The 26,740-nt window shown below is 39.4% G+C and overlaps 6 protein-coding genes and 1 pseudogene across 6 annotated transcripts; 2 read left to right on the top strand and 5 right to left on the bottom strand.

The window, feature by feature from the left end:
• LOC18779228 lies at window positions 2,648-4,952 on the top strand (annotated as a pseudogene).
• LOC18779795 (LOB domain-containing protein 6) lies at window positions 6,727-7,524 on the top strand. The gene has a single exon (XM_007212416.1). It carries the CDS (start codon window positions 6,727-6,729, stop codon window positions 7,522-7,524), a length of 798 nt encoding a protein of 265 aa, XP_007212478.1.
• On the bottom strand, window positions 8,835-10,367 carry LOC18781455 (tyrosine decarboxylase 1). The gene has a single exon (XM_007212983.2). It carries the CDS (start codon window positions 10,365-10,367, stop codon window positions 8,835-8,837), a length of 1,533 nt encoding a protein of 510 aa, XP_007213045.2.
• Window positions 11,775-13,361, bottom strand: LOC18779575 (tyrosine decarboxylase 1). The gene is given in 4 exon segments (XM_020561655.1): window positions 11,775-11,968; window positions 12,020-12,173; window positions 12,175-12,570; window positions 12,573-13,361. Coding segments are annotated over 4 exon segments (1,533 nt in total).
• On the bottom strand, window positions 14,536-16,555 carry LOC18778220 (phospholipase A1-Igamma1, chloroplastic). The gene has a single exon (XM_007212763.2). It carries the CDS (start codon window positions 16,175-16,177, stop codon window positions 14,633-14,635), a length of 1,545 nt encoding a protein of 514 aa, XP_007212825.2. The 5' UTR covers window positions 16,178-16,555; the 3' UTR covers window positions 14,536-14,632.
• On the bottom strand, window positions 16,905-21,884 carry LOC18778162. The gene is made up of 4 exons (XM_007211355.2): window positions 21,174-21,884; window positions 20,158-20,382; window positions 18,512-18,892; window positions 16,905-17,913 (listed from the first exon to the last, which is right to left on the bottom strand). Exons 1-4 carry the CDS (start codon window positions 21,735-21,737, stop codon window positions 17,452-17,454), a joined length of 1,632 nt encoding a protein of 543 aa, XP_007211417.1. The 5' UTR covers window positions 21,738-21,884; the 3' UTR covers window positions 16,905-17,451.
• Window positions 22,148-26,517, bottom strand: LOC18779227 (CSC1-like protein ERD4). Its single transcript, XM_007211296.2, has 6 exons — window positions 25,889-26,517; window positions 25,093-25,241; window positions 24,586-24,861; window positions 23,404-24,248; window positions 22,946-23,201; window positions 22,148-22,810 (listed from the first exon to the last, which is right to left on the bottom strand). The coding sequence occupies exons 1-6, from the start codon at window positions 26,157-26,159 to the stop codon at window positions 22,433-22,435; spliced, it is 2,175 nt and encodes a 724-aa protein (XP_007211358.1). The 5' UTR covers window positions 26,160-26,517; the 3' UTR covers window positions 22,148-22,432.

The raw sequence follows: 26,740 nt of genomic DNA, 5'->3' as shown, positions 1-26,740 counted from the left end.
GGCAAATATTCAATTATGCTTATATTTTTGTTCTTCCCCAATTTGAAGGTATTTATACAAGTACAAAGATGTGTGAACCCGAAATAAAATAGGAAATATATCTAAATTATAATAGAAAATAAATCTAATTCCAACAGAAAATAAATCTCTATTATAATGGGACTAGACAAATAGGTAAGTAACTAAAATCTTAACATGGTAAGGAACCAAAATCCTAACTAAATAAGGACTTGCCAACATCTACTACCGTGCTCACAGGATTTCTGTGTTCTATCTTATCTACTGTCCTGCTCATAGGGTTTCTGTGTTATGCTTTTATGTGTTCTGCTATGTGCCTTATTTGTTAGGGTTTTCTCTTGTGTTTCCGCTGCGATCTTTGCTTTGGTTTGCCAGTTGTTCCACTTGTGGTTGACGAAAATACCTTCTCTACAATTTGTTTGTCTCAAGTATGGTGTTCTATGACTTGCTTGTCAAGTTGGGTATGCGAAATATCTTTGCTCCAACTTGAGGGGGAGTGTTGGTGAGTCTTTATTTAGTTAGGATTTTGGTTCCTTACCATGTTAGGATTTTGGTTCCTTACCTATTTGTCTAGTCGTATTATAATAGAGATTTATTTTCTATTGTAATTTAGATTTATTTTCTATTTTAATTTAAATCTATTTCCTATTTTATTTAGGGTTCACACATCTTTCTACTTGTATAAATACCTCCAAATTGGGGAAGAATAAAAATATGAGCATAATTGAATTTTTTGCCATACTTTGTTTGACATTGTGCACTATGTGGAGGAATTCGCGTGCATGTCAACAAGAGACACGTGAGAAGAGAGATAGAAAGGAAGAGACAATGAAATCAGGAGATGAAAGTTATTTCATGTCCGACACAAATAGTTAGGTTTTCTCAAAGAAAATTGGACATCTCAACTCTATAAATCTATGAAAGCTTGGAGTTAAATACCATGAGGACTTGTGATGGTTTATTTAACTACTGCTTAAGCACATTAGTTGCTGGTTATGATCTTGGTATTTAAGTTAAATGATCGAACTTCTGAGTTGAGTGTAGAGTAATGAGCCATCAACGTTTGTAAAAATCATGCATTTACCGGTCGGTATCCATTGGTACGATTTTGCATAATGGCTAGCAGCGAAGCAAAATAATTAGTGCAATTCCATATATTTATGGCTTGTGATATTCAAAAGCAACAGTGAAAAAGTTACAACAAGAAAAGAAAAGGAAAAAGCTGAATCCTTAAAATTGAGGACGAACTTCTATTTTGACATGTGACAAATTTTTGTTGTTGTTGAAACTTTGTCAATGTTCATGGAATTTTACAAGTGTCAAAATTTCATTGGTTATAAAGAGGAGTTCCTCCTTAATTTTAAGGAGCCAAGCATGCTCTTTTAAATAGTCCATGCCAAATCAGTAAGGAAAAAAGCTTGGCTCCTTAAAATTGAGGAGGAGCTCATCCTCAAAACAAATGGAGTTTTGAAACTTATCAATTCCTTAAAATTGGTGCAACAAGCAATGAATGGATGTTTATAACAAATTTTTATCAAAAATAGCCAAAATCCACCTAAATGGACTTAAATGCCCTAAAACCCAAAACCCGCATAAAACTGCTACTATTTGATTTTAGATATTTTTTTCAGGATGAATTCGGTAAACATTAGGAAAAGGAAATCGCACGAGTGGGTTCGATCTTCTAACTTTCCATTCCATTCCTCCCGTCCTCAGTCCCAGATGCAGTCCCCTCCTCCATTTCCATATAGAGCACTAATCACATACAATTAATACACACTTTTATATTCAAGTCAAAGTAGCCAACAGAACAAAACACGTCAAAGTAACTTTTTTGGATCCCACGTCAATCTTTCTAAGTCCAATGAATAATATAAGGGTTGGTTTAGTTTGGAAATGCCTCTCTCACAACAAATTTTTCAAGTCTGTTTAAGTCCAATTGAATAATAAGACTTGCTTGATGTGTCGTACTCCTTTCTACAAGCGTTATAGAGTAGTCAAAATATTTACATATTGCTTTCTTGTCGCTTACTCTGCTAGTTTGGCCAAAAAAAGAGGAGGTTCTTGCGGTGCCTTATCAAGGTGTCATTCATGAGGTATTATGACTTCATATTTGCGTTATGATTTCCCAAGTCCATCTTAGTTGTGGTTTATAGGTTTACGTGGGTTTTAGTTTTAAGGGTATTTAAGTTTTTTTAGATGTATTTTTTGACTATTTATGAAAATATGGGGTAAATTTTGACTATTTTTTTTATTTATAAAAACTCGTTTATAATCCATTTTCAAAAAACCCTTAGCCTTAAAAAAAACTCAAATTTTAAAGTGAAAAAATAATTTTTTGAATACATAGCACAAAAGGAATGGAGAAGGCAGAGGGAAAGATGCCGTAGCTACCATTTCTTTTGTGCCACAGATATTCAAATGCACCAACTAGAGAATTCGTGTACCAGAAACACCAGATTCATTGGAATATATAGTGTCATTTCCAAATATAGAGATTAGAAATTACTCCATCATAACACATACGTTACTCTCAATCAATATAAACATTTCTGCCCAGAACTGCCGCAGCCCATCAACAAACCATTTTCAATTTCAGTACTCTTCCCAGTTAACTAGTTTCATCCAAATGGGAAGCCTCAAATTCGAGCCTCCACAAGAAAACAATTCTGCCGACATGTCTGGCCCTCTGGACCTTGTGGAGTTCAGAAGACAAGGACACATGATGGTAGATTTCATTGCTGATTATTACCAAAAGATAGAGAAACACCCAGTTCTAAGCCAAGTCCAACCTGGCTATCTCAAAGAACGCTTGCCAGAATCTGCTCCATACAACCCTGAACCCATTGAAACCATCCTCCAAGATGTTCAAGATCACATTGTCCCTGGCCTTACACACTGGCAAAGCCCTAACCACTTTGCCTACTTCCCTGCAACTATCAGCACCGCAGGGTTCCTCGGCGAAATGCTCACCACTGGTTTCAATGTTGTGGGGTTCAATTGGATTGCATCCCCTGCTGCAACTGAGCTCGAAACCATTGTCATGGATTGGCTTGGAGATATGCTCAAACTTCCCACCTCTTTCCTCTTCTCTGGCAACGGGGGCGGTGTGTTGCAAGGCACTGCTTGTGAGGCCATTGTTTGTACCATGGCAGCCGCCAGGGATCAAATGCTAAGCCAAATTGGTAGAGAGAATATTGGGAAGCTAGTTGTGTATGGATCAGATCAAACACATAGCACGCTTCAAAAAGCCTCCCAAATTGTTGGGATTCACCCGAAGAATTTCAGGGCCATAGAGACCACAAAATCAACATCATTTGCACTTTCACCTGAGGTGCTAAAGTCGACTGTTTGTTCAGACATAGAAGCTGGGCTTTGTTAGAATTTGGCATAGATATTGTTTCTGGTTTTTACAGTTTTCTCAGTAAAAAACCTTTTCTCTAGCAACGTATGCTGTATTGAATAGAATCCAAAAAGAGAGAGTGTGAATGAAATGTTATCAGTCTGCTGCTATATTGCAGCAGAGCCAACAACAGACACACAAGGCATGACACAAGCTGCCAAAAAACATATCCTAAAAACTAGGACACAAGGACTTATCTCCAGCCAATCACAGGTCATTGGAGGCTCAAATTCTTACCCTAGATAAGAATTTGTTACAACAGAAAATCTAGGACAGCTAAGGGACTTTCCTAAAATAGTAAGAAAACTAGCCGTTAACATAATCTGTAACGGCTATTACTAAAAAAAGGAAAGTTCTTCAGCTCCTTCGATTCCTCATCCTCTTCACTGTCAATCTGCAGGATTAACTTCTGCAGCTTAATTCCAGACTAGTAAGCAGCTTAACTCTCAACAGGCTTGTCCCATTGTTTCTTTGTGCCACAATTGGAACAACTGCAGTAACAGCGTTTGATCCATTGGGGCCACTCTGCGACGTGGCAAAAGAACACGGCATGTGGGTTCATGTCGACGCGGCATATGCTGGAAGTGCCTGCATTTGTCCTGAGTTTCGACCTTTTATCGATGGCGTTGAGGGTGCAGATTCATTCAGCCTCAATCCGCACAAATTGTTGAAGTTTCTATAGAATAGTAGAGGTTCATGCACAGAAAGTGTATGAGACAAAGTTTTAGAGAGAGAGAGAGGGAGAGAATCTGTTTGGCAGATTGTAATCATATACACACGCTGAATTCATTTCTAACAGAACATTCCTTTTGTACAACAGAGAATATGATCTCAGCCATACAATTTAGTGTCAGCAATATGAGCTGCACACTTGGCATGAGCTAGGACCTATGAGACCTACACTCTAGAAACAAATCTAAGCCTTACACCTGTCAACTAACAAACTTAAACCAGTAACAGAATTTACATTTCAACACAAATGGCTCTTCGCAAACCTCGACTGTTGTTGCCTCTGGGTTAAGAATCCAAGTGCTTTGGTAAGCTCACTTTCGACAAATCCGGAGTATCTGAGGAACAAGGCCACGGATTCGAAGCAAGTGGTGGACTACAAGGACTGGCAAATAGCTTTGAGCAGGAGGTTCAGGGCCATCAAACTATGGCTTGTGCTTAGAAGCTATGGGGTGAACAACCTTAGGAACTTCATTAGCTTGTGGAAATGGACAAAAGGTTTGAGGTTGTGGTGCCTAGAAAGTTCTCTTTGGTGTGTTTTCGGGTTTCGCCATCAGCAATTAGTAAGGCTAATTATCCAACTACAAATTATGAAAAATGTGTAAACGAAGTGAATTGCAAGCTGCTAGAGGCGATCAATGGGTCGGGTCGGGTGTTCATGACCCATGCTGTGGTTGGAGGCATCTATGTGTTGCGGTGTGCAATTGGAACAACTCTGACTGAGGAAAAGCACGTATCCATGGCTTGGAAGGTGGTGCAAGAGCATGCAGATGCCGTTCTCCATCCACCATGTATTAATTAATTGATGCCAATTCCATGTCAAGTAATGTCTTTGGCGACAAAATTGGGTTGCAGTTTTGGTTGAAGAGGTTGTTGGAAATGCTCTAACTCTATTTCCAGTTCCATATAGTAACTTTTTAAATAGGAGCATCCTGAACGAGATTGTGGTTCAAACTCAGATTATTTATTAGTTTTTAATTTTTTATGAGTACTATATATTGTCATTTTTCTTGTGGTGGTTTTGATTTTCTGAAATAAATTTTCCTGCTGTTATGTATGAAACAAAATATTCTAGAAATTGAGATTTATTAATTATCTATAGAGGGTTGGTAAAGGTTTCTTTACCCTTATCACGCCGTGCTTGAGAGAAAGGAGAAGGGAGGGTCTGAGATGAGAGAGAAACGAAGGGTTTCTTTAGGGTTTAGAGGGCTTTTCTTTACTTTGACGTATTTAATTTTGTTTAATTAGCCAAGATCATAAATGGATTCGAAATCAAATTACAAATGAATGACAATGATCGAGTTGTTAAGAGTGGTTAAAGTTTTGTTTAATATGTTGTTACGACTGATTAAATTTGTTAATATTTCTGTTAGAGTTTGTTGATTTACGTGTGTGATTTAATAATGAATAGAAGAACACATATCTGACTTATGTGCATTGCGATTATCCGTTAGTATTAATATGCTAAATGCCACTATGTTCCTGTTTGTAAATTGTAATATTCATCCAACAACTTAGAATAATGATAAGTATAAGTACCTTCGGAAACATCCAATAAAATACCAACTGATAATTGTATTCAAATTCATTTCTATCTCTGTGTATATATAATTTATGGAATTTTACATGCTTTAAGTTGCTATTCTTTTTATTGAAATAGTTTCTTATATAGTTATCTCTTTTTCTAGCGAGACATGTAACCTATTCTTGTACTCCAAAACGCATTTTATGAATCGAAAAGAAGAGCGTCCTTTTCATTTATATTCTCCCCACTTTTGAAGTTTTAATAACGCAAACATACTATATAATCTAAGTACTTTTTTCATTAGTGCAATTTTAATCTAAATACTTGAATAAATTCAAAGGGAGAGACGATTTAAACTTAGACTTTCGGTTACCTTATTAAGTATGCTATGAGATTGACTACTTCTCGTCGACTTCGGAATATATGGTATATACGCCTCATATATTAATATACCATACATTGCACACCTACATACTTCCTATATATATATAGACTGAGATAATTAGCCATGTTTATTTTCACAGTGTACAGCATAAAGTAAATAATTAAGTAAATAAAAAACACACACACACTCTCTCTCTCTCTCTCTCTCTCTCTCTCTCTCTCTCGCCTCTCTTCCCCTCTTCACTCTCTTTAAACACTCCCTTCTAATATAATTTCCTGTTATTTTCCTCTCATCCAAAGACCAACCAGACCAACACGGCAAAGCGAGTTTCAAATGGTGGACACACTGACCTTCTGATCGCTTCGCCCATCTATCTATTAGGGTATTTATTAATTCCTCTCTGCTGCTTCATAGCTAGGGTTAGGGTTTTCTCAAATTAACGCTCAGAATTTCTCTTTAGGGCTCTACACTATTTTCATCATTCGGTAAAGAATGACGGATCAAGAAATGGATCAAATTCAGGGTTAATTAGGTTTTGATTAATTCTCTTGCAATTTCCATTTTATCTTATCTGTGGTAAATTCTTGAACAGCGATAACTCATTTTTGTTCCTGTTTTAATTTCTCATGGCAGTTTATCGTGAAAAATTAAGGACCAACAAAAAAAATGTCATCAAACACTCACTCACCTTGTGCTGCGTGCAAGTTTCTACGGCGAAAATGCACGCAAGAATGCGTGTTCGCGCCCTATTTCCCACCCGACCAGCCTCAGAAATTCGCAAACGTCCACCGGGTTTATGGTGCGAGCAACGTCGCCAAGATCCTGAATGAACTCAACGCAGCCCACCGAGAAGACGCGGTGACTTCACTGGCCTATGAGGCAGAGGCCCGCCTCAGGGACCCAGTGTACGGCTGTGTGGGTTTCATCTCAATTCTCCAGGGCAAGCTCAAGCAAATCCAGACTGACCTCTACAATGCCAAGAAGGACTTATCTGCCTACATTGGCCCTCAGGCATTGATGATACCAGTTTTTCACCCTTCCCAACAAACAGACCTAAATGCATCTGTGCCCATGTTGGGGATTTCCAATTGTCCTCCGCCCCAACATGGTTGCGGCGGAGGACAGCTGATGCAACAACAACAACAATTGTTCGAGGCTCATCAGCAAGAGCTTGTGAGGTATAATGTGAATGGGATGGATGCGGCGGCAGCGAATTCAGTTACTGGAAATGGGTTTAATCAGATGCATGCAGCTGCTGGTACTAATGGTGTGGTGTCAGCTGGTTCTTTGGGTTTGGGTGGCGGCTTTGACAACAACCCTTATAACCACCAGATGCAATCACAGCAAGCTGCTGCTGCTGCACATCATCAGCATTCTCTTGACTATCAGCTTCAAGCTCAACTCATGCTCCAGCCACACCAGGCCCAGCAATCACAGCTGAAATCGGAAGGGGAGGAGAGTTGAGCATCTCCTGCCTGCCTTCTTCAATAAAAGAGTTCCCATCCTTGGTATGTAGAACACTAGTTTCTAACTTATTTTATTAATTGAATGTGTGTTTATATTTTCCCTTTTTGATGTTTCTCTTCTGGTTTTGCTAATTGTATTAAGTGATTTGGATTCATGCAGCATTTCTGTATGGATTTTATTGATTGCATGTGTGAAATAAGTTCTTTAAATACCGCTTCTATTTACTTTTCTGAGAGAAGAGTCTCTCTTTCTTGTTATTATTGTGGTCTACAGTTAGTTTCTGAACTCACAAAGTATATTGCTGAATTCTGTGTGTTTGAATTTGTCAATGAATAAAGTTGTAATTGGGTTTTTTCATTTTGTGAATATATAAATTAGCAGTCTCTGATATATGTTATGAACAGGAACACAAAACCAATCATGATAACTTATCAGATCTAATTTGTGTCATGATCTAGATGCTCTCTCAACTTTCTCTCAAACATTCATAATCGGAAAGCCGATACCTCTTGGCCAAGTTTCTCAAACATTCACCACTATTTTGATGTCTATTTATGCTCTTGAACCCTTTTGATGCTGGCCCCCCTTCTTCGACATTAATTAACAGTCTCACTTGTTACTTTTGGTGCATCTAGTTTTATTCTTATGGCATACGCGATTAAAGGAATAATTAAAGAGGAAAAAAAGATGGCCTGTGGGAAAATTGGAGCTCTATGTAACTGATTACATGAGACTATATGAATTTTCTATACAGAACTTAACGCTATCGCAACCAATTTAACGAATTTTTCCTATGTTTCCTCCTTTCTTTGCAGTTTAATTTGTATGTCCAGTACACGGATGAAGATACATAATGAAAGAGAGAAATCCATGTATGAGATTTAATGAAGATGTGAGAGTGTAGGCTTTCGAGTTAAAAAGAAAGACTACTCTATCTCTGGTGATGTGATTGAAAAGTAAAGTTTATGCTAATCGTTGAGCAAACACTTTTCTATTCCTTTTGTATCCTCTTTCATTTTCGTACAGCCTTATTTAAGATTACTCGAGACCTGGGAACTCTTTAGAGCCTTATGTGTCTCAATCGGCTCTTTTTTTCTTTTTCCAAATTATATATTTTCGTTGTTGTTCTAATTTATTTGAATATATTGTGATAGAGCTTTGGCCATCTTCAAACAAAATGTTACAAGGAACGTTATCGCCTGCGAATAATTTGAACCCCATAATTCAAAATCCTTGAAAAGTTTTGAAGGATTTTGAACGTTATCTCCCTCACTATGTACAAATTTCATCCTCTCCCTCAGCATGTATTAATACATGGTAAGGGGGAGGATGGCATCTACATGTTCTTGCACCACCTTCCAAGCCATGGCTACGTGCTTTTCCTTAGTGAGACTTGCTCCAATGGCGCAACGCAACACATACATCCCTCCAACCACAGCATGGGTCATGTACACCCAACCCGACCCATTGATCGCCTCCAGCAACTTGCAATTTACTTCGTTTACACATTTCTCATCACTTGGAGTTGGATTAGCTTTACTAATTGCGGATGGTGAAATCCTAAAACACACCAAAGCAAAAATCCTAGGCACCACAACCTCAAACCTTTCGTCCGTCCTCACAAGCCCTTCAAAACGCTTCGCCATTTTCACATGGCTTCTGAGGAAGTTCCTAAGATTAGCCACCCCGTAGCTCCTGAGCACAAGCCACAGCTTGATGGCCCGGAACCTCCGGGTTAGGGCTATTTGCCAGTCTTTGAAGTCCACCACTCGCTTCGACTCACTGGCCTTGTTCCTCAACACCTCAAGATCCGTTGACATTGATTTTGTCAACGCACTCGGATTCTTAACCCAAAGGCAACAACAGTCGAGAGCTGTAAAGAACCATTTCTGCGCATTGAAGCTGAACGAATTTGCACCCTCAATGCCATCGATATACTGCCGAAACTCGGGGCAAATGCAAGCACTTCCGGCATATGCAGCGTCCACATGTACCCACATGCCGTAATCTTTTGCCACGTCGCAGAGTGGCCCCAGCGGATCGACGGCTGTGGTTGCGGTTGTTCCCACGGTGGCGCATAGATAGAATGGAACCAACCCAGCTTCCATGTCTGAACAAACAGTCAACCGTAGGGTTTCAGGGGACAGTGTAAAGGATGATGATATTGTGGTCTCGATGGCCCGGAAGTTCTTTGATGGGATCCCAACAATTTGGGACACTTTTTGAATCACGCTATGTGTTTGATCAGAGCCGTACACCACAAGTTTCCCTATATTCTCTTCACCAATTCGGCTCAGGATTTGGTCCCTGGCAGCTGCCATGGTGCAAACGACAGACTCATGAGTACTTCCATGCAACACACCGCCGCCGGTGCCGGAGAAGAGGAAAGAGTTGGGAAGTTTGAGCATATCTCCAAGCCAATCCATGACAATGGTTTCGAGTTCAGTTGCAGCTGGGGATGCCATCCAGTTGAACCCCACAACATTGAAGCAAGTGGTGAGCATTTCGCCGAGAAACCCTGCGGTGCTGATAGTTGCAGGGAAGTAGGCAAAGTGGTTAGGGCTTTGCCAATGTGTTAGGCCAGGGACAATATGATCCTGCACGTCTCGGAGGATGGTTTCAATGGGTTCAGGGTTGTATGGGGCAGATTCTGGCAAGCGTTGTTTGAGATAGCCTGGTTGGACTTGGCTAAGAACTGGGTGTTTCTCTATGTTTTGGTAATAATCAGTAATGAAATCTATTATCATGTGGCCTTGTCTTCTCAACTCCACAAGGTCCAGAGGGCCAGACATGTGGGCAGAGTTGTTTTCTTGCGGATGGTCGAAATTTAGGCTACCCATTTGGATGTAATATTGGAAATGAGAAACACACAGCAAGGGCTGGGATTGGAATTTGGAAGAGTGAAATAAGAGTACTATTGAGTTCCTTCCACTTAGTGAAATCAGAATGGTGTTATATATATATATATATATATATATATATAGGGGTTTTGTAGAACATAAAATCCCAGGTGGAGGCTTCTAAGCCTTATATTTAGATTAAAGGAGATCTGCAAGTTTAGGTTGAATGCCCTAACTTTAGCATGGTATCATAACGAACAATTTATCCGCGTGTAGAACCCAGTTTGGCTAAATCCCTTATTGCTAATTGGTTTTGAGTTGAATGTTAGGAGTATCGGGTTTGTCCTTTTGTCTTAGGGTTGGGGTATTTTTCCCAAATTAGTTGTTATGTAGGCCAATTCTCTGAAGGGTCTTAGTGGACATTTGTTTGTTTATAGCACAATTCCCATCCATTCCTTTTAATTGATGCGATCTCACAACAATAATAATCCCACACGAAACAACATTTTAGTTCTTGTATGGCTGCATTAATTTATATATGCCTGCTCTCTATGTTGTGGTTTTGTTGCTTTTGTCCTATTAATTTGGTTTGAAATTGGCAGTTAGGTGATCTTTATCTATTTTAAATTTTAAGTCTAAATAGGTTTTAATTGAGTCTCTTTCTTATGCATTGAATTTTTATTTTTATGCTTGGGGTGGAATCATGAAACAAAAAATTGAAACTCTTTGATTTCATGCATCGATCTTTGCTTTTGCACTGTTATAGTTTTTTTGAGTATCTTTCTATATGAATTTGCAGAGGGTCCAAAAGACCTTCCCAATCATTTAAGCCATGAAAACTATATGAATTTTCTGTACAGAAAGTTTACAACTATGTGTATTGTAATTGAAAATGAAAGAGATTTGATGAAGATGTGAGAGCGTGCGTAGGCTTTCGAGTTAAAGAAAGACTACTCTAAACTCTGGAAATCTGATTGAAAACTAAATTAATCGTCGAGCAAACACTTTTCTATTTGCTTGTATCCTCTTTCATTTTCTTACAGTATCTAAGATTACAAAAGACAAGACCTGGGAACAATTTAGAGCCTTGTGTGTCTCAATAGGTTCCTTTTCCAATTTATTTTCGTTGTTCTTGCGGGGGTTGGCCTTGATATTTATACCTACAGACTACAGTTGTTATTGGTTACTCCCTGGTCCATGTTTATTATTGTAAAATTTAAGAACATGTTCTAATATATTGGAAATATATTGTGGATAGAGCTTTGGCCATCTGCAAAACAAATTGTTCCAAGGAACGTTATTGCCTACTATCTATATGTGTATACTATATAGTTTGAACCCCATGATTCAAATTGCTTTGCCTACAAGTATTCTCATGACCTCAGGCTTGGGGTTTTGTTTGCATCATCAATCCATGGTGGCGAGGATGGCATCTGCATGTTCTTGCACCACATTCCAAGCCATGGCTCTATGCTTTTCCTCAGTGAGACTTGCTCCAATTGCGCAACTTAACACATACATCCCTCCAACCACAGCATGGCCCATGTACACCAGACCCGACCCATTAATCGCCTCCAGCAACTTGCTATTCACCTCGTTAACTACACATTTTACACCATTTAACTACTCATAATTATGTGCCTTAAGCTTACCATTATCATGATCACTTAGGCTTGGATTAGCCTTGCTAATTGCTGATGGAGAAACCCTAAAACAGACCAAAGAGAAATGCCTAGGGGCCACAATCTCAAACCTTTTGTCCATCCCCACAAGCCCTTCAAAAATCTTGGCCATTTTCACATGGCTCCCTAAGAAAGTTCCTAAGGTTACCCACACCATAGCTTCTAAGCACAAGCCATAATTTGATGGCCCTGAACCTCCTGCTCAAGGCTATTTGCCAGTCCTTGTAGTCCACCACTTGCTTCGAATCCGTGGCCTTGTTCCTCAGAAACTCCGGATTCGTCGAAAGTGAGCTCACCGAAGCACTTGGATTCTTAACCCAGAGGCAACAACAGTCGAGGGTTGTGAAGAACCATTTGTGCGCATTGAGACTGAATGAATCTGCACCCTCAACGCCATCGATAAAGTATTGAAACTCTGGACAAATGCAAGCACTTCCAGCATATGCAGCGTCCACATGAACCCACATGCCATGTTCTTTTGCCACCTCGCAGAGTGGCCCCAATGGATCAACGGCTGTTATTGTGCGGTTGTTCCCACTGTGGCACATAGAAACAATGGGACAAGCCCAGCTTCTATGTCTGAACAAATAGTCGATTTTAGCACCTCAGGTGATAGTGCAAATGATGTTGATGTTATGGTCTCTATGGCCCTGAAATTCTTTGGGTGAATCCCAACAATTTGAGAAGCTTTTTGAAGCGTGCTATGTGTTTGGTCTGATCCATACACAACTAGCTTCCCAATATTCTCTCTACCAATTTGGCTTAGCATTTGATCCCTGGCAGCTGCCATGGTACAAACAATGGCCTCACAAGTAGTGCCTTGCAATACACCGCCGCCGTTGCCAGAGAAAAGGAAAGACTTGGGAAGTTTGAGCATGTCTCCAAGCCAATCCATGACAATGGTTTCGAGCTCAGTTGCAGCTGGGGATGCAATCCAATTGAACCCCACAACATTGAAACCAGTGGAGAGCATTTCGCCGAGGAACCCTGCGGTGCTGATAGTTGCAGGGAAGTAGGCAAAGTGGTTAGGGCTTTGCCAATGTGTTAGGCCAGGGATAATGTGGTCCTGAACGTCTTGGAGGATGGTTTCAATAGGTTCAGGGTCGTATGGGGCAGATTCTGGCAAGCGTTTTTTGAGATAGCCCGGTTGGACTTGGGTAAGAACTGGGTATTTTTCAATTGTTTTGTAATAATCTGCAATGAAGTCTATGACCATGTGGCCTTGCCTTCTGAATTCCTCAGGGTCTAGAGGGCTAGTGGTCATGTGGGCAGTACTGTTTTCTTGTGGATGCTCGAATACGAGGCTGGCCATTTGGATGTAATATTGGAAATGAGAAACACACAACGAGGGCTGGGATTGGAAGAGTGAAATAAGAATTGTTATTGAGTACTTGAGTTCCACTTAGTGAAACAGTATGGTTATATATATAAGGGTTTTGGAGAATATAAAATCCCAGGTGGAGAATTCTAAGCCTTATATTTCGATTACAGGAGAGATTCTTCAACTTCTCTATGTATTGCTGACTAATAAGTTTAGGTTGAATGCCCTAATATTAGCGTGGCCGGTATCATAGGGGACAATTTATCCGCGTGTAGAACACAGTTTGGTTAAATGCGTTAGGGTTCGGGTACTTCGCATAAATTAGTGTCTGCCATAACAGTTAATCCCAACTCATATCCAGTTGTTATGTAGTCAAATTCTCTCCGGGGTCAGGTTGAAGGCAGATACATAGTACGTAGGCAAATCTATAGAAGGTGTGTGATCTCACAATAATCGATCCCACACAAAACAACAGTTTAATTCCGGTCGCCCCAATTCTTGTATGGCTGCATTTATGCTTAGTTGCACAATGTGCTATGTGTCGTGGTTTTGTTGTTTTTGTCCTATTTCGTTATCGACCAGATGCGTATCTACTTCTTTGGTGGCTGGAAGGTGGTATTTATTTTTTTTCAATTTTAAGTCTAAATAGGTTTTAATTGAGTCTTTCTTATACATTGAATTAATTTTTTATATCCCCATTTTTCTCCTTGAGGCGAATCATTGAAAACGAATTGAAACTCTTTGACTTCATGTATCTTTTTCCCTATTAGTTATGAATGCTATTTGAAAATCTTCATTATTTCTTTATCAAACAGCAAATCTCAACAACAAACTGCGCCTAACTTGGTTTGACAAGGTAGGTCCGCACAAATTAATTTCACTGGGGTATTTCATCAAACACCATGGTGCCACTTTTGCCCAACTAAATTACAACCGACCCACAAGTTGCAATAAGGACATACAATAGTTTTTACTCTAAGACTCTAGGACTGCACCCATTAGTTGATGTATAATTGTGGTTTTAAATTATATGAAACTATGTCTATTTAAAAAATGATCAATTTTGCAAAGATTGCTTTTGGCAGATGTTCTAATTGGCATCAGCAACTTGTGTTTTGGGTGTTTGTTGATGCTCCATGATAAACTTTATAATAAGTTCATCATATTTCTTAAACCTTGTGAGAGATCCATTATGACAGAGCCAAGAAATGGTAACAAAATGTGGAGACATTTCAAGTTTTTAACTGTCAAAGTTTACAATTTTAAAAACTAAGTGCATAGTCTGATTCCATCATCTCTACTTGAAGAGCATGTGCTTGTGCTTGTGCTTCTCTTGTAGGTGAAGGTATGTCTTCAGGGTCTCTTTTGGGCTTTACCCATCTCCCATGAGCATTACAAACTAGCCCTTTATGTGGCAATTGGTACCAACATTGTGGGATTCTAAGATCATCCACCAACATGTCACATCCCTTGTTCACCAAGGCAAAGTCCCTCCTAGCATTTGACCTAAAAGTAGTTTCTGTGCTTAGAAAACCATCCACAAGATGAAGGTAGGTCTCAAGGCTGTGAAACCCTGGCAAATTGAACCCGCCATGCTTGAGGTAAGGCGACGAACCAACCTCGAGCTTCATCTCAGCTCCAACATGTGTGTAGACCCAGTCCAATGTGCCTGTTATGTCATCAAATTTCTGCAGACCCTCATTCAAAACAAGCCCTGGCATTTTAGGCACCATGTCCTGCTTAACCACAACCCTCAAGGTCTTAACCCCCATTTGGTTGAGCTCATCTTTGAAGGCAATATTGCCAACTCTAGGTGCACCAAAGGAAACCACACTGATGGGAAGGCCAGGAATTGTTTCTGCAGCTTCATAAGCATTGAGCAAAGCCAAGGCACCACCCAAGCTGTGCCCTGTAATTGTAAGGCTCACTTCTTCACCTTGTGCTCTATAAAATTCCATCAGCCTTGTCACTTCTTTCATGACTTGCTCTGAGGCACTGGACTTGTTGTACCTTGTAGTCTCACACTTGGCAGTGTAAATCCCATGGAACCCATGTTCAACTTTGGCCTCTCCATGCCCAATTGGCTCCAGTTTCCTCTGAAAATCCTCATACCACTCAGATGGCGCCACCGTCCCTCGCCAAGCCACCACAATATCCCTCCTTCCAATCCTTCTTGTCTCCAAATCATCACTGACAGCAACAAATCCCATCCAGTTTGAGTGTTTGCTCCAAGTGTCAGCCAAATGAGACCTCTCCAGCCAACTCGGCATGTCGATGTGAGACATTGCATAAATGTATTTGCTCACTGTGTAGCCATTTTTGCTTAGACCCAACACATCAAAAAGCTTGTTGTGGTTGTACCTGCAGCTCCCACAGTACTCTGAGAATGAATCAAAATCAAAAGCATCATATGTTGCTTGTGCAAATTCACCATATTTGACAATCTCCCTTCTTAGCCAAGGATGCAGAGGGTCCAAAAGACCCTCCCAATCATTTGAGCCATGAATTTCACGCCATTTTTCTGATATGCTGTCCTTCGGGGAAGTTGTGGGAGTTGAAATTTTCTCTTCAGTAAACAAATTCCAATTAGTTGAGTGAGTGTTGGTTCTTGGAGGGGTATCGATATGAAGGTGAAGGAGATGGGCTAGTGATTCAGCTAGACGATTGGCTTTGTTTGATGTCTTTGTTTGCTGGTGATCAAGAACAGCTTCTTGATGATGACTAGAACGGATTAAGGAAAACCGGGTTGCGCCGGAGGCAGCTTGAGTGACTGGAAGATGGGTGTACATCATACTTGAAAGTGCCATGGTTGACTTTGTTGATGCTGCTCAAATTTCAAAGCACACAGGCCGGATGATTAGGACTCGAACTCTTGTGGTGAATGTGGAGATTAAGTGCTCTACCACTGGAGTTACGAGCTCCTATGGATTGAAAATTAAGCTTAGAAGATGAAGGAATTGAGGTTGGAAATGTGGGGAAGGGAAAAAAGTGATCAATTTATATACAAAGGGAAGGATAGAAGACTCAACAATCATGTCAAGAAAATGGGAATTAAATAATGAATGTGTCACGCGTGGGTTGAAAGACTCAAGATATAGAAATATTTGCACGTTGATTGACCATTTGTATTTAATTTAGACTTGTTCTGGTGGTTGTAGACATGGTCACAAGTGGAAATCCCAATCTACCCAGCCTAACAACCCAAGCTCTAAAAGTTTGACCCTGATCATAGAGGAAATTACCAAGACTGCCACTTAGAAAAGCTATATAATGGCATTGATAATATTTTGAAACAATGAGGGCAATGCATAGGCACACAGACCATGGCAACTTCAAGGCAAAGGGGCAACATATATAACAAAGAAAAGATATCACGCAAGAGAAAAAGTACCTACCAAATGACTTTGACTTTCAACACGTAGTCATGGAATCCATTCCCTTCTTTTCACACCATACTCATTTAATCACGTTCTTCCATGTATAATTACAGTTTAATTAGAAACATAAGCATCGAATTGCGACTTATAAGTGCAATTTTATACTCATAAACAATAACTATAATAAAATGAAGGTCACTAATAATATACTTAATCAAAGTTGACACACAAAAAGCCTCAATCCATGGCAACAGAGGCAACTGGGAAGCTCTCGGCTCATACCTAACCTAGCCTAACCTTTTTGTTCTGGTTCTTCCACCCATACATATATCACCAAAAACAAGCAACCAAAACAAGAAATGAAAAAAAGTCTTTCAATTGACAATACTTCGTTCAGTTGTTAACCATAGTTTGAGTAAAGCAAAATTAATTTGAACCCGGCTATAACACAAAGAAAACAGGGTGGGAAAAACCTTTGATTTCGGTATAACAGTTGATGCAAGTGCCTTCTATCAACCATACAGCTTAATTCATAGGATCCATTTGGTTTTACTTTGTAATAAATATGATGTTATCTCCTTCAGCTTTCCACCCACCACTCACTTAGGTTAAGAAACAAAACCAGCTCTTCACATGTATGCCGCCCCAAGTCCAATGATTCAATAGGCAAGAAGAGGTTTGAATCCCAGCAAATTGACAAGCAATTAGCTAGCTCGAAAGTCCAGGAAAAGATGCAATTTCTGCACGAGAAGCTCGCGTGTTCCAAAAGGAGGCTTGTCACTGATGATCCAATCCTTCTCAAGAAGACCCTTCTTAGCACTGCTTGCCATCTGATCATGGAAAGTAGACACAATATGGTAGATTGAGTTCCTCAGAACATCAGCAATGGCATATGCTTTTGAATGAAGGGGGCCAGCTCTCTTTTTACCCATGCCAATATTCCCCACACTCGAGGTTCTCAATTTAAAACCAGTCGACCCCATAAAATGCTGTGCAGATTGCAAACTGGTCTTCTTCCCCATGTATGATTCAACAGCAAGAAGACAAGAAATCAGTGTTGATATCACAGAGGCATTACTGCCAGAAAGCTGGGCAACCCCAAATCTGTCCTCTCTGTGTGAGCATGTAGTCAGTGAGGCAGCCGTCCAGGCACACCATGCATATAGCTGCATAAGAGGAAAAATATATATATAACTATTAGACTTTTTAGTTGATGAGAAATCAAAGATATTGTCTGTTTAGTTTACCCATTTCTTTTCCCACTTTTCTTGTAGAAAATCATCAACATATCATCAAGAATCTCTATGCATATTCATTTCAGTAATTTTGTGCCTAAAGGCTCATATATCTCCACACATCTCCATACATGGACCAACTAATACCTAGCAAAAACAATTGACGATATTTTTAATATTCAATAACACTATTTAAAGCCTCATGATAAAGAATGCTGAAGATTGGAGCATTGTTCTTCACACGCATTAACTCCAAGTTGTTGCGACCAGCCAGTGAGCATAATGACTATCCTTTTGTGAGGAATTGGCTCCTACAAATAATAATTAACAATGCCCAGAAGGAAAGGAGGCAAAGTACCTGTACCATGTTGTTTTATCATAAAGTATGTATGGATAACTCCATGCATGATGTTAGTTCACAGTTTGAGTAAATGAAGTATGACATACACTGGAAAAAACATTAAAAAAAATAATGCACACACACTTGTAGGCATGTATCCACAAGTGTTTGTTAGAAGTATCTGTTTACCTGGAAGTTGTTCAATGGCTCAGAGTATTTTGGGTCTAGGCGCTGGTCAGTTGGCGACAGTAACTGATTCGATATTTGGGAGCTTTTTTCAACAGAACTTTCCAAGCCTTCGCCCAACTTTGATGCAAGCTGCTCCAGAGGCCGCAAGCATACATATATAACTCTTTTGTAAGTTTCACCACTTTCTTCAAAAAATGCAGCTCGTCGCCAAGTATCAACATTATTCTCACAAACCATATAGAGATCAAGATATGCAAGATACTGGAGAAGAGAATTAGGACTGCTTTCTTCCAGAGCTGAAAGGAGATGCTCACTTGGATTTGTTTCTGCTGCTGCTGATCCTTTAGGTGGTGCAAATACAAACCTCTTTGTATGAAGCACCTAGATTCCAACACAATTTCAAAAAATATAGATTGATATTAGAAGACAGCCATGGTTTACTATCAAAGGAAGGGTGGTATACAATATGAAGATGAAAACTGCTGATTCAATTAATCCAGACCATTTGTAATAGCAGACATAATAGCACCCATGCACACAAATTCTTTAACCAAAAAAGAATAAAAAGTACAAGAGATCAAGCTGTATGATTTATAAAGTTTCCCATATAGCAAGTTTTCTAGTGTCACTGGGCAGCTAAGTTCACATCCTAGAAAAGTTGCTAAGTTCATATAAAAATTCCATCTAAAGCTACTGACACTAAACACTTGATTTAGCTTAGGTTCAAATTATAAATGAAGTTTCTTTGACGGGTTCTTACATTAGGAAGAAACAAGGATATACGTATTAAACTGAATTATACAGGGCATACAAGAACATTTCTTAAATTTGCACCAAAGGAAATTTTACACAAGTAACATAGCTGTGAAGCATGGACATAGGGCACAGGCATTTAGGAGTTAAGAGCATTACGAAGTATTAGTGAATGAAAGAAGAAATATCTCAGAATTGTCAAATAAACATCCAAGAAGAATGAAGTCTAGAGGTTCAAGGCCAACACCATACCCATAAGGACCCTATTGCAATCATATGAGATGCAGTCATATTAAAGTAGCACAGCATTGAGATAATTCTCGATAGCACTTAATTTAAGAATCCAAATTGACACCCAGAAAAGGCTGAAAATATTGTTTATCCACCAATATGAAAAGCCATAAAAAGGCATAGAAGAAGAAACCAGTCAATTATTTACTTGACAATAGCTTAATTCCATAATATGACATCAGAAAGAAAAAATTGAAAAATAAAATATACGAAAGAAACAAAAATAGAAAACCAATTGAACAGGTCTACGCGGCATGAAGCTCTAGTTTATTGCACTCATGACTTCTGTTAATATTATGTCACATCCATTTTTATAATTGTATGGGGATGGGAACTAATGAAGCATTGGAAGGGGGTAATACAACACGCAAGAAATTTTCATATACCCTGGTACTTCTATATTCAAAGAATCATATACCTAATCTAATACAAACCAAAGAAGTGAGTATTTGAAAAAAAAAATTATATACAAGAACTTCCAGCAGAACAAACATCAAAATATTTTAGTTGATCTGCTACAGCAATGTTTTTGTCAACCATGTGCAGTAGTATTGACATTAATGAAAATTAGCAACCATGTTAATATGTTTGAAGAACCAAACCTGATGTAAATGGTGACTTATTTCCCAGCAGAGAAACACTAAGAAACTCCCAATGTAAAATATAATCTGCTCAGCAATGACCTTTCCGATTGTAGCTTGGTTCTGAAGCTGGTGGGGCAGAAACACCACCAGAAAAGCTGAAAACAGGGATGCCAGGCAGGATAGCTTCAAGGATCGTGTGATAGCCGAAGGGAGTCCCATCTTGAAGCTGAAAAAAGGAGGACGCTGTTGACATAAGCAATTAGAGTAAGAGCCACGACTTGTGTGAGGAGAACGCAAAAGGCAACATGAGGATATTTAAACAGGCTAACAATTAATTAAGACTGAAAACTTAGTAAATCTGAGTGCAACTCAAAGAGTCTCAACTCTCAACCGGTAAATTTAACATGCTTCTACATCCAATGCGTATTGCAGCTCATAAACAAGAAAAGTAAAAATATCTAAAAAGAGAGGAATTCCGTACTCCAACATAGACACTATAAATGGGAAAACCCTTAATTACTCAGAGAACCCAATGACAGATAGCATCTCATCATATTTAACATGATTTGGCAATTTATAGCAAAACTTGGATTGTTTCTTTCTTTTGCTCCCCACTCCCTTTGAGCTCTACATCTCAAAACATGAAACTACTGTAATCATCCTAGATATCTAAGGTATGAACGCAATTTGTCGAAATATGATTAGTTGTGTGTGGAACTAGAAACTCACTTTCAATCAATTGACTAGGGTATTTGAGCATCTAATCATAGTAATCTACCATTTTATCCAAACCCAGGTGCTCGTTACTCCACTAAAACAAACACAGAATGAAACATTATTTTACACAGCCTGCACACTTTGAACCAGCCATGCATTTTACTTCTGCTACTTCCAGGTTTCCCAGCAACCAAAGCTATAGCACCAAAAACTATAACACAGTATAGCAGCAAAGAGTATAACATAATTTTTCTTTTAGGACAAAGAAGAAAACAGAGACAGATTCAAAAGATGTACATAAGTAGCTGAAAGCTGACCTGAATAATGGGAAACTCGAAGACCCATCTGCGGTAATAGACATAATACAAGCCATAAAGCAAACCCATCACAAAACCCCTAAACCCCACTGCCCCAATCACCCCAACCCCATCACCAAATTTCACACACACCGAAACCATAGCAACGAACCCCGAAACCGCCACCGCTGCCAAAAACAGCAGGAACCCGATCGATAACTTAGCCCGAACCCGAGACTCGGGAGACTCCGATAACTCGGAGCCACCGGGAACGAAAAGGAAGCGAATGAGGCCGAGAGCGAGCTGAAGAGGAGAGGCTAGGCGGTGGGGGTGGGGTGAGGAGATGAGGGATAGTGAGAAGGAGAAGAGAAGCTGTGAAAGGTGGAAGGTCAAGAATGTAATAAAGGCAAAAACAGACGGGGCAAATGGGAATGGGGGTTTGACGGTGGAGTGAGAAGTGGAAGAGATGGTTGATGAGAGGGTTTTGAAGATGAAGAAGATGACAGTGGAGGGGATAGATTGCCATATGAGGAACCCTAACAAGCGGTTGTGGACCACCGTGCCTGGTGGCGAAGATGAAGCCATTGGTTTTCAAAGGGTTTTGTGTGGGTTTTTGGAGGTTCAGACAAATGGGTTTTGTGTTGTGGCTTTGAAATCTTTCATGGAGAGTTTTATGGTGGCGTTTGAGGCTTTTGGCCCTGCTGAGAGGCGCCAACTATGAGTCGAGCTTGGTCTAATTGATGGTTTTATTTTTTATATAAAAAATAAAAATAAAAAAAAAAAGTTGTATTTATTACTATTTCTTTTTTAATTATATAAATTATTTTAAATTAATCTAATCTAGGAAACAGAATTCGAAATCGAGTGCAAGGAAGAACGCTGCCTTAATCAATTAGCCTAATCCTGCTTTTTTCTTTCTTTTTAAATAAGAATCAAGATTGCTTTAATCAACAGGAACATAATTTGCAAATTGTAAACCAGAGGAAACAACAAAGTAACAAACTAAATCATGAAATCTAAAGGACGAGATGAATCATCTGTAACAGAGACATAATTCCTGGTGCAAAACAGAAGAGACCCATATTCACATCAAACATGACTCTAAAAGAAATTCCACCAGGCAAACATTACAAGGAATATATCCAAGATGCTACAAACAACGCAATGCTGAGGGGTTCCTAATCACATGTTATAAACAACTGACAAATCATCCAAATCCAAACTAGTTTCAGTAAAATAAAACCAAATCTCTTCTAAACTACAATACTGACTATTATACACTAGGCAAATGATCCTGCTCTCGAAACATGAGATTGAGCGTCTTCAAATTGATCATCATCCATCTTCTCAGATCCCAGGCTTGGTGGGATGAAAGCTCTGTAAACTTGCTCCATGTTGGGAAGTTCCTTTAGTTCATGAGCAGCAACTTCAAGAGCAGTGTCTTGGAAAGCCCGGTAGAATTTCTTGCGGCAGATGAAACCAAAGAGCAAGGACAGGATGGGAAGTACGATTAGGAATGGTGCAAAGACGAATTTTTTCACACCAAAGTAACCAAACATGGTAACTTGGTACAATATCAGAGCTGCAAGAACTCGAACGTGCATGTGAGGCCACATCCTTCCATAGCTTTCGTATGCAGGAACATAAACTTTGAGTGCCTGCTCAATCAAAGAATAAGCTTTAGTTTTCGATATAGCATATATCATGGGCTGTGCCTAAACTAATAGGCAAATGATAAAGAGTTTTTCAACTGAAAACTGGAAACTGGCAATTCATAGAAGACAGAAGTATACCTGATTCCGAAGGACAAGCCATCCAATGCCAAAGTACAGAACACCGAATGGAACGATCAGTGGGGCAATCACAGAGTAGCAGAGGACAATTGTAATGATGAGCATATCACCAGGCACTCTAGTCCCATAACCAAGATCACTGGGAAGCCACGCTGCTTTCAACTCGGCTTCGGTCTTACAAAGATACTTCCTCTTTATATGGAAAATGATTAGAGGAACTATTCGGGACAGTTCAAGACCATAGCCAACGAAAAACCTGTCATCAATGGAAGTTATGAAAATCAGTTCACTATTAAAGGCATGATTGTTGTGGACAAAGTATGAATGAAAGCTCCTTTATATTCACCCCAAACAGCAGTTAAAAGAAGCGTTAGTGTCCAACAATAAGATACTTTGCAATCTTGTTTCAGTTTCTAATACTGAAAAAGAATAGCTAGAAGGTGTAAACTGTTACTTACTTCAGAGCCACAAAGGTGAGGAAGTAAGTTGCATTGCCGGGTAGGCTAGTTGCTAGTAAGGTGATAATAGAGTTAGGATCATTCTCAATGGTCTTGAATGTACTGAATAAGGTTCCCCCTATTGTAACTCCAAGAAAAACATTGAAGATGGTGAAATAAAAATATTTCCCAGAAGCAGCCCTTATAGCATGGCTCTGAGAAGGGATTCCCTCAGCCTTAGACAAAAAGTAAAGGAACTTTGGCAACAAAGCTAGAAAGATTATAAGTGCAATTTGAGGTAGATAAGCCTCTAGCAGTGTCTTAATCGCAGCTTGATTCACAACTGGCTTTAGAAATGGGAGAAGTTTCTTCAGATTGTCCAATGTTGTGAATGCAGAGATAAATGCAATTGGAATCATATAAAACACAACGGTCAGGGCCACGAAGATGTACACAACATACTGCCGTACTTGCCTCTGGAAAAACTTAATTTTAAGATTAGGCCAAAGGACTTGACGAGGCTCAGGAGCCTCAGTGACTGTCCATGTGTTAACAATTTGGGCATGTAGAGTCTGAGCTGCAGAAGCTGCAGTCACCCTATTGGTGAAAAAAACTAGAGCAGCATTTTCCTGCTTCTCTCGGAGAGTAGCTTTTTGTTCAGTCTCCAGTTTTGGGATTAATTCATTGATCTTCTCAGTGTAGTAATCTATACTGTCCACCTTATTCCCACAAAGACCAAGGAAGCCAGTTTTGTTAGTGGGTCTTTTTCCGTCTGCATTGCCAGTATTTTTAGATGCTGCATAAATTGATTCAGCGCGTGCAAGCTTCTTCTTATACTTTTCCAACTCTTCCCAGATTTTGTTCACCTATATAAGAATAAAATTAGCATGAATGGAACTAAAATAGGAAGCACACCATCAACAGTCATATTGAAAAAACATAATCATCTGATCTACTGTACTTTCTCTAGGCATCTTGAATTTTTACATGCTCCAAATAAAAGTGGAATTTATCTGACCCAAAAAAAGATTCCAGACGCCCAAATAGATAATAAATTTTAATGTTAAGGAAGAACGATCAATTGTGATAAAAGTCCTATCCTAACAGGAAAATGGAATAGCCAAACCCAATCAGAGATGTTCACACCCATAACAGAGAACAAAGGCACAAAATGCTTAGGAAATGGCAAATCGAGAACCATACCTTTTTATTATTTGTGACCACCAATGATCTGTAAAATGTATCGGGGTAGAGAGTCTTAAAATAAGAATCGACCTGCTCCTTTCTAAGTTGACCTGCAGGAGCCGCAGGTATGTCTCTAACAAGAATTGCAAATTGTTCAGGCTTCATTTGAGGAGACATTAAAGCATTGGCTCTAAGGGCGGAGACATGTTTATATGCCTTCCACAACAAGAAATACGTAACAAAAGAAACCCAGTAGACGCCTATCAGAAATGCCCACAACCTAGGACTCTTCTCCTGTACACCCAAAAAGACATACATAAACGAAGTTAGTATGAGTTCATGTTCATCATGTTAGCACTAACATGAACAGCTATAAAACTAAAAGCTCCCAACTCAGGAACGCGAATGATATCATTCAAAAAGATTATAAGAAAACCCAGAGCTACCACAATTAAAAATGGTTGTTTGATCCCATGGGAAAAGAAGAAAAAGACCGAGACATTCATGAAAATTTGTATAGCTTACCTGGAGATGTCCCATCGATAACTTGTCAAGGTCATTAAAAGTGCCATTGCTTGTGGCATTGATGGATAACTTGTCTCCAACGTCAGTGGCAGCAACTGGCAGAAGGACTGGTAGCAGAATAAGGCTGGATAAAACCAATATTCCCAACACTGGCGCATCAATAGGAAAGTTAGAACTTCAAAATTTTGCACTTTATAAACAAACAAAAATTAACATGTTTAGGTCAAGCATTGCATACAGTTTTTACCCAAACACGGAAACAAAATAACCACGTTGCATACAGCTTCTCCTGTAACAACTACTGTGTTCAAGTTCACCCATGACATATATATCTTGTTCACCTTGCAAGGCACAGTATCCTAACATAAAATTCCGTTCATTTTTACACAAATCCATAGTTTTAAAAGTAAAGGCCAACTGGAAACACGCTACTCGTGCATTAATGCAAAGGAGGTGAACAGAGCTACAAGAAATAGACTGAACCTTTAAAATAAGTAGGGTTTTGGGTATAAACAAGCTGGTAGAACACTACTCATTGATGAGCTAGTTTATGAAATGCAGAAAAGAGGAGAAGAGGGCTACAAGAAACAGGCTTAACCCTTAACTATTCACATAAATAGCAACAATAGGAATCTGAGAGTTGCCTTCAAATTAGTCCATCCTACCAAATCAACAACAAAGCTCTAATAATTTCAGGCTTTCAGCAAATGAACAAAACCCAGAAAGTGTCAGGTACAAACAAAAGAGAAAACAGTAATTTTTAAACTTGTCAAACAGACAAGAGGCAGAGACAAACCAGTGGTCAAGAACACAAAGTACACAGCAGTGTCAACCCCTGACATGGAGATAACTTCCTGTTCTGTGGAAGTTAGAGCCTCTTTGATCCAAGCAAACGGGTTTCGGGTCTTGGACCCGCCCTCCCATGGATCCAAGCCTCTTAAGATCCGATTGGGATAGTAAATCACAGTGTTCCCAGGCTTCCTTGAAAGCCATGTGAAGAGAAACATCAAAATGACGAAAATGGCAAAAGACGTCCCTAAGGACGTCAAGAACGAAGTGAGATCCATCCGGGTTTCTCTCTAAACACCAAAAGACTCAAACTCTCTCTTCCCCTACGCACTTTTGGAATGACAGTTCAGGTGACCGTATATGTATATGCACAAAAACACTTGAAAATAAGATAAGAAAGGAAATGAAATAAGAGAAAGAGAGAGAAATAGAGCCGTTATAGGGGCATTGAATTGAAGGAAGGGAAAGTAACCGTTGTGAAAGAAGAGGAAAGGCTGAGGAGGTTGATAGCTTTAGGTGGTTGTGATGTTACAGTCCATAAAAGGCAATGCCATAGCCAAAATGAATGAGCAAACGAAAATATCTCGAGTGTGATTTGCTTGTTGTGGCCCCTGTTGGGTTGGCAATTTTATTTTTGGGGGACAAGAAGTTGGAGTGCTTAGTTAAAAGGACAAAAATAGGCTGCCCTCCCTCCTCACAGTCACTGTGTAAAAAATCCCAAAAAACAAACGAAAAATAAAGTTTGTTGGCAACGGAGTCCAACCTAGTGGAAAAAGATTTCATCTTGCAAACTAGTGACTTCATGTTCGAACTCCTATGACACTTTAGTCTCATATTCTAATATTTGTATTTAAAAAGA

Source organism: Prunus persica, chromosome G4 (assembly GCF_000346465.2).
Source record: "Prunus persica cultivar Lovell chromosome G4, Prunus_persica_NCBIv2, whole genome shotgun sequence".
NCBI classification, from domain to species: Eukaryota; Viridiplantae; Streptophyta; class Magnoliopsida; order Rosales; family Rosaceae; genus Prunus; species Prunus persica.
The sequence above is the reverse complement of the archived record's forward strand: the minus strand, read 5'-3'. Positions and strand labels throughout refer to the sequence as shown.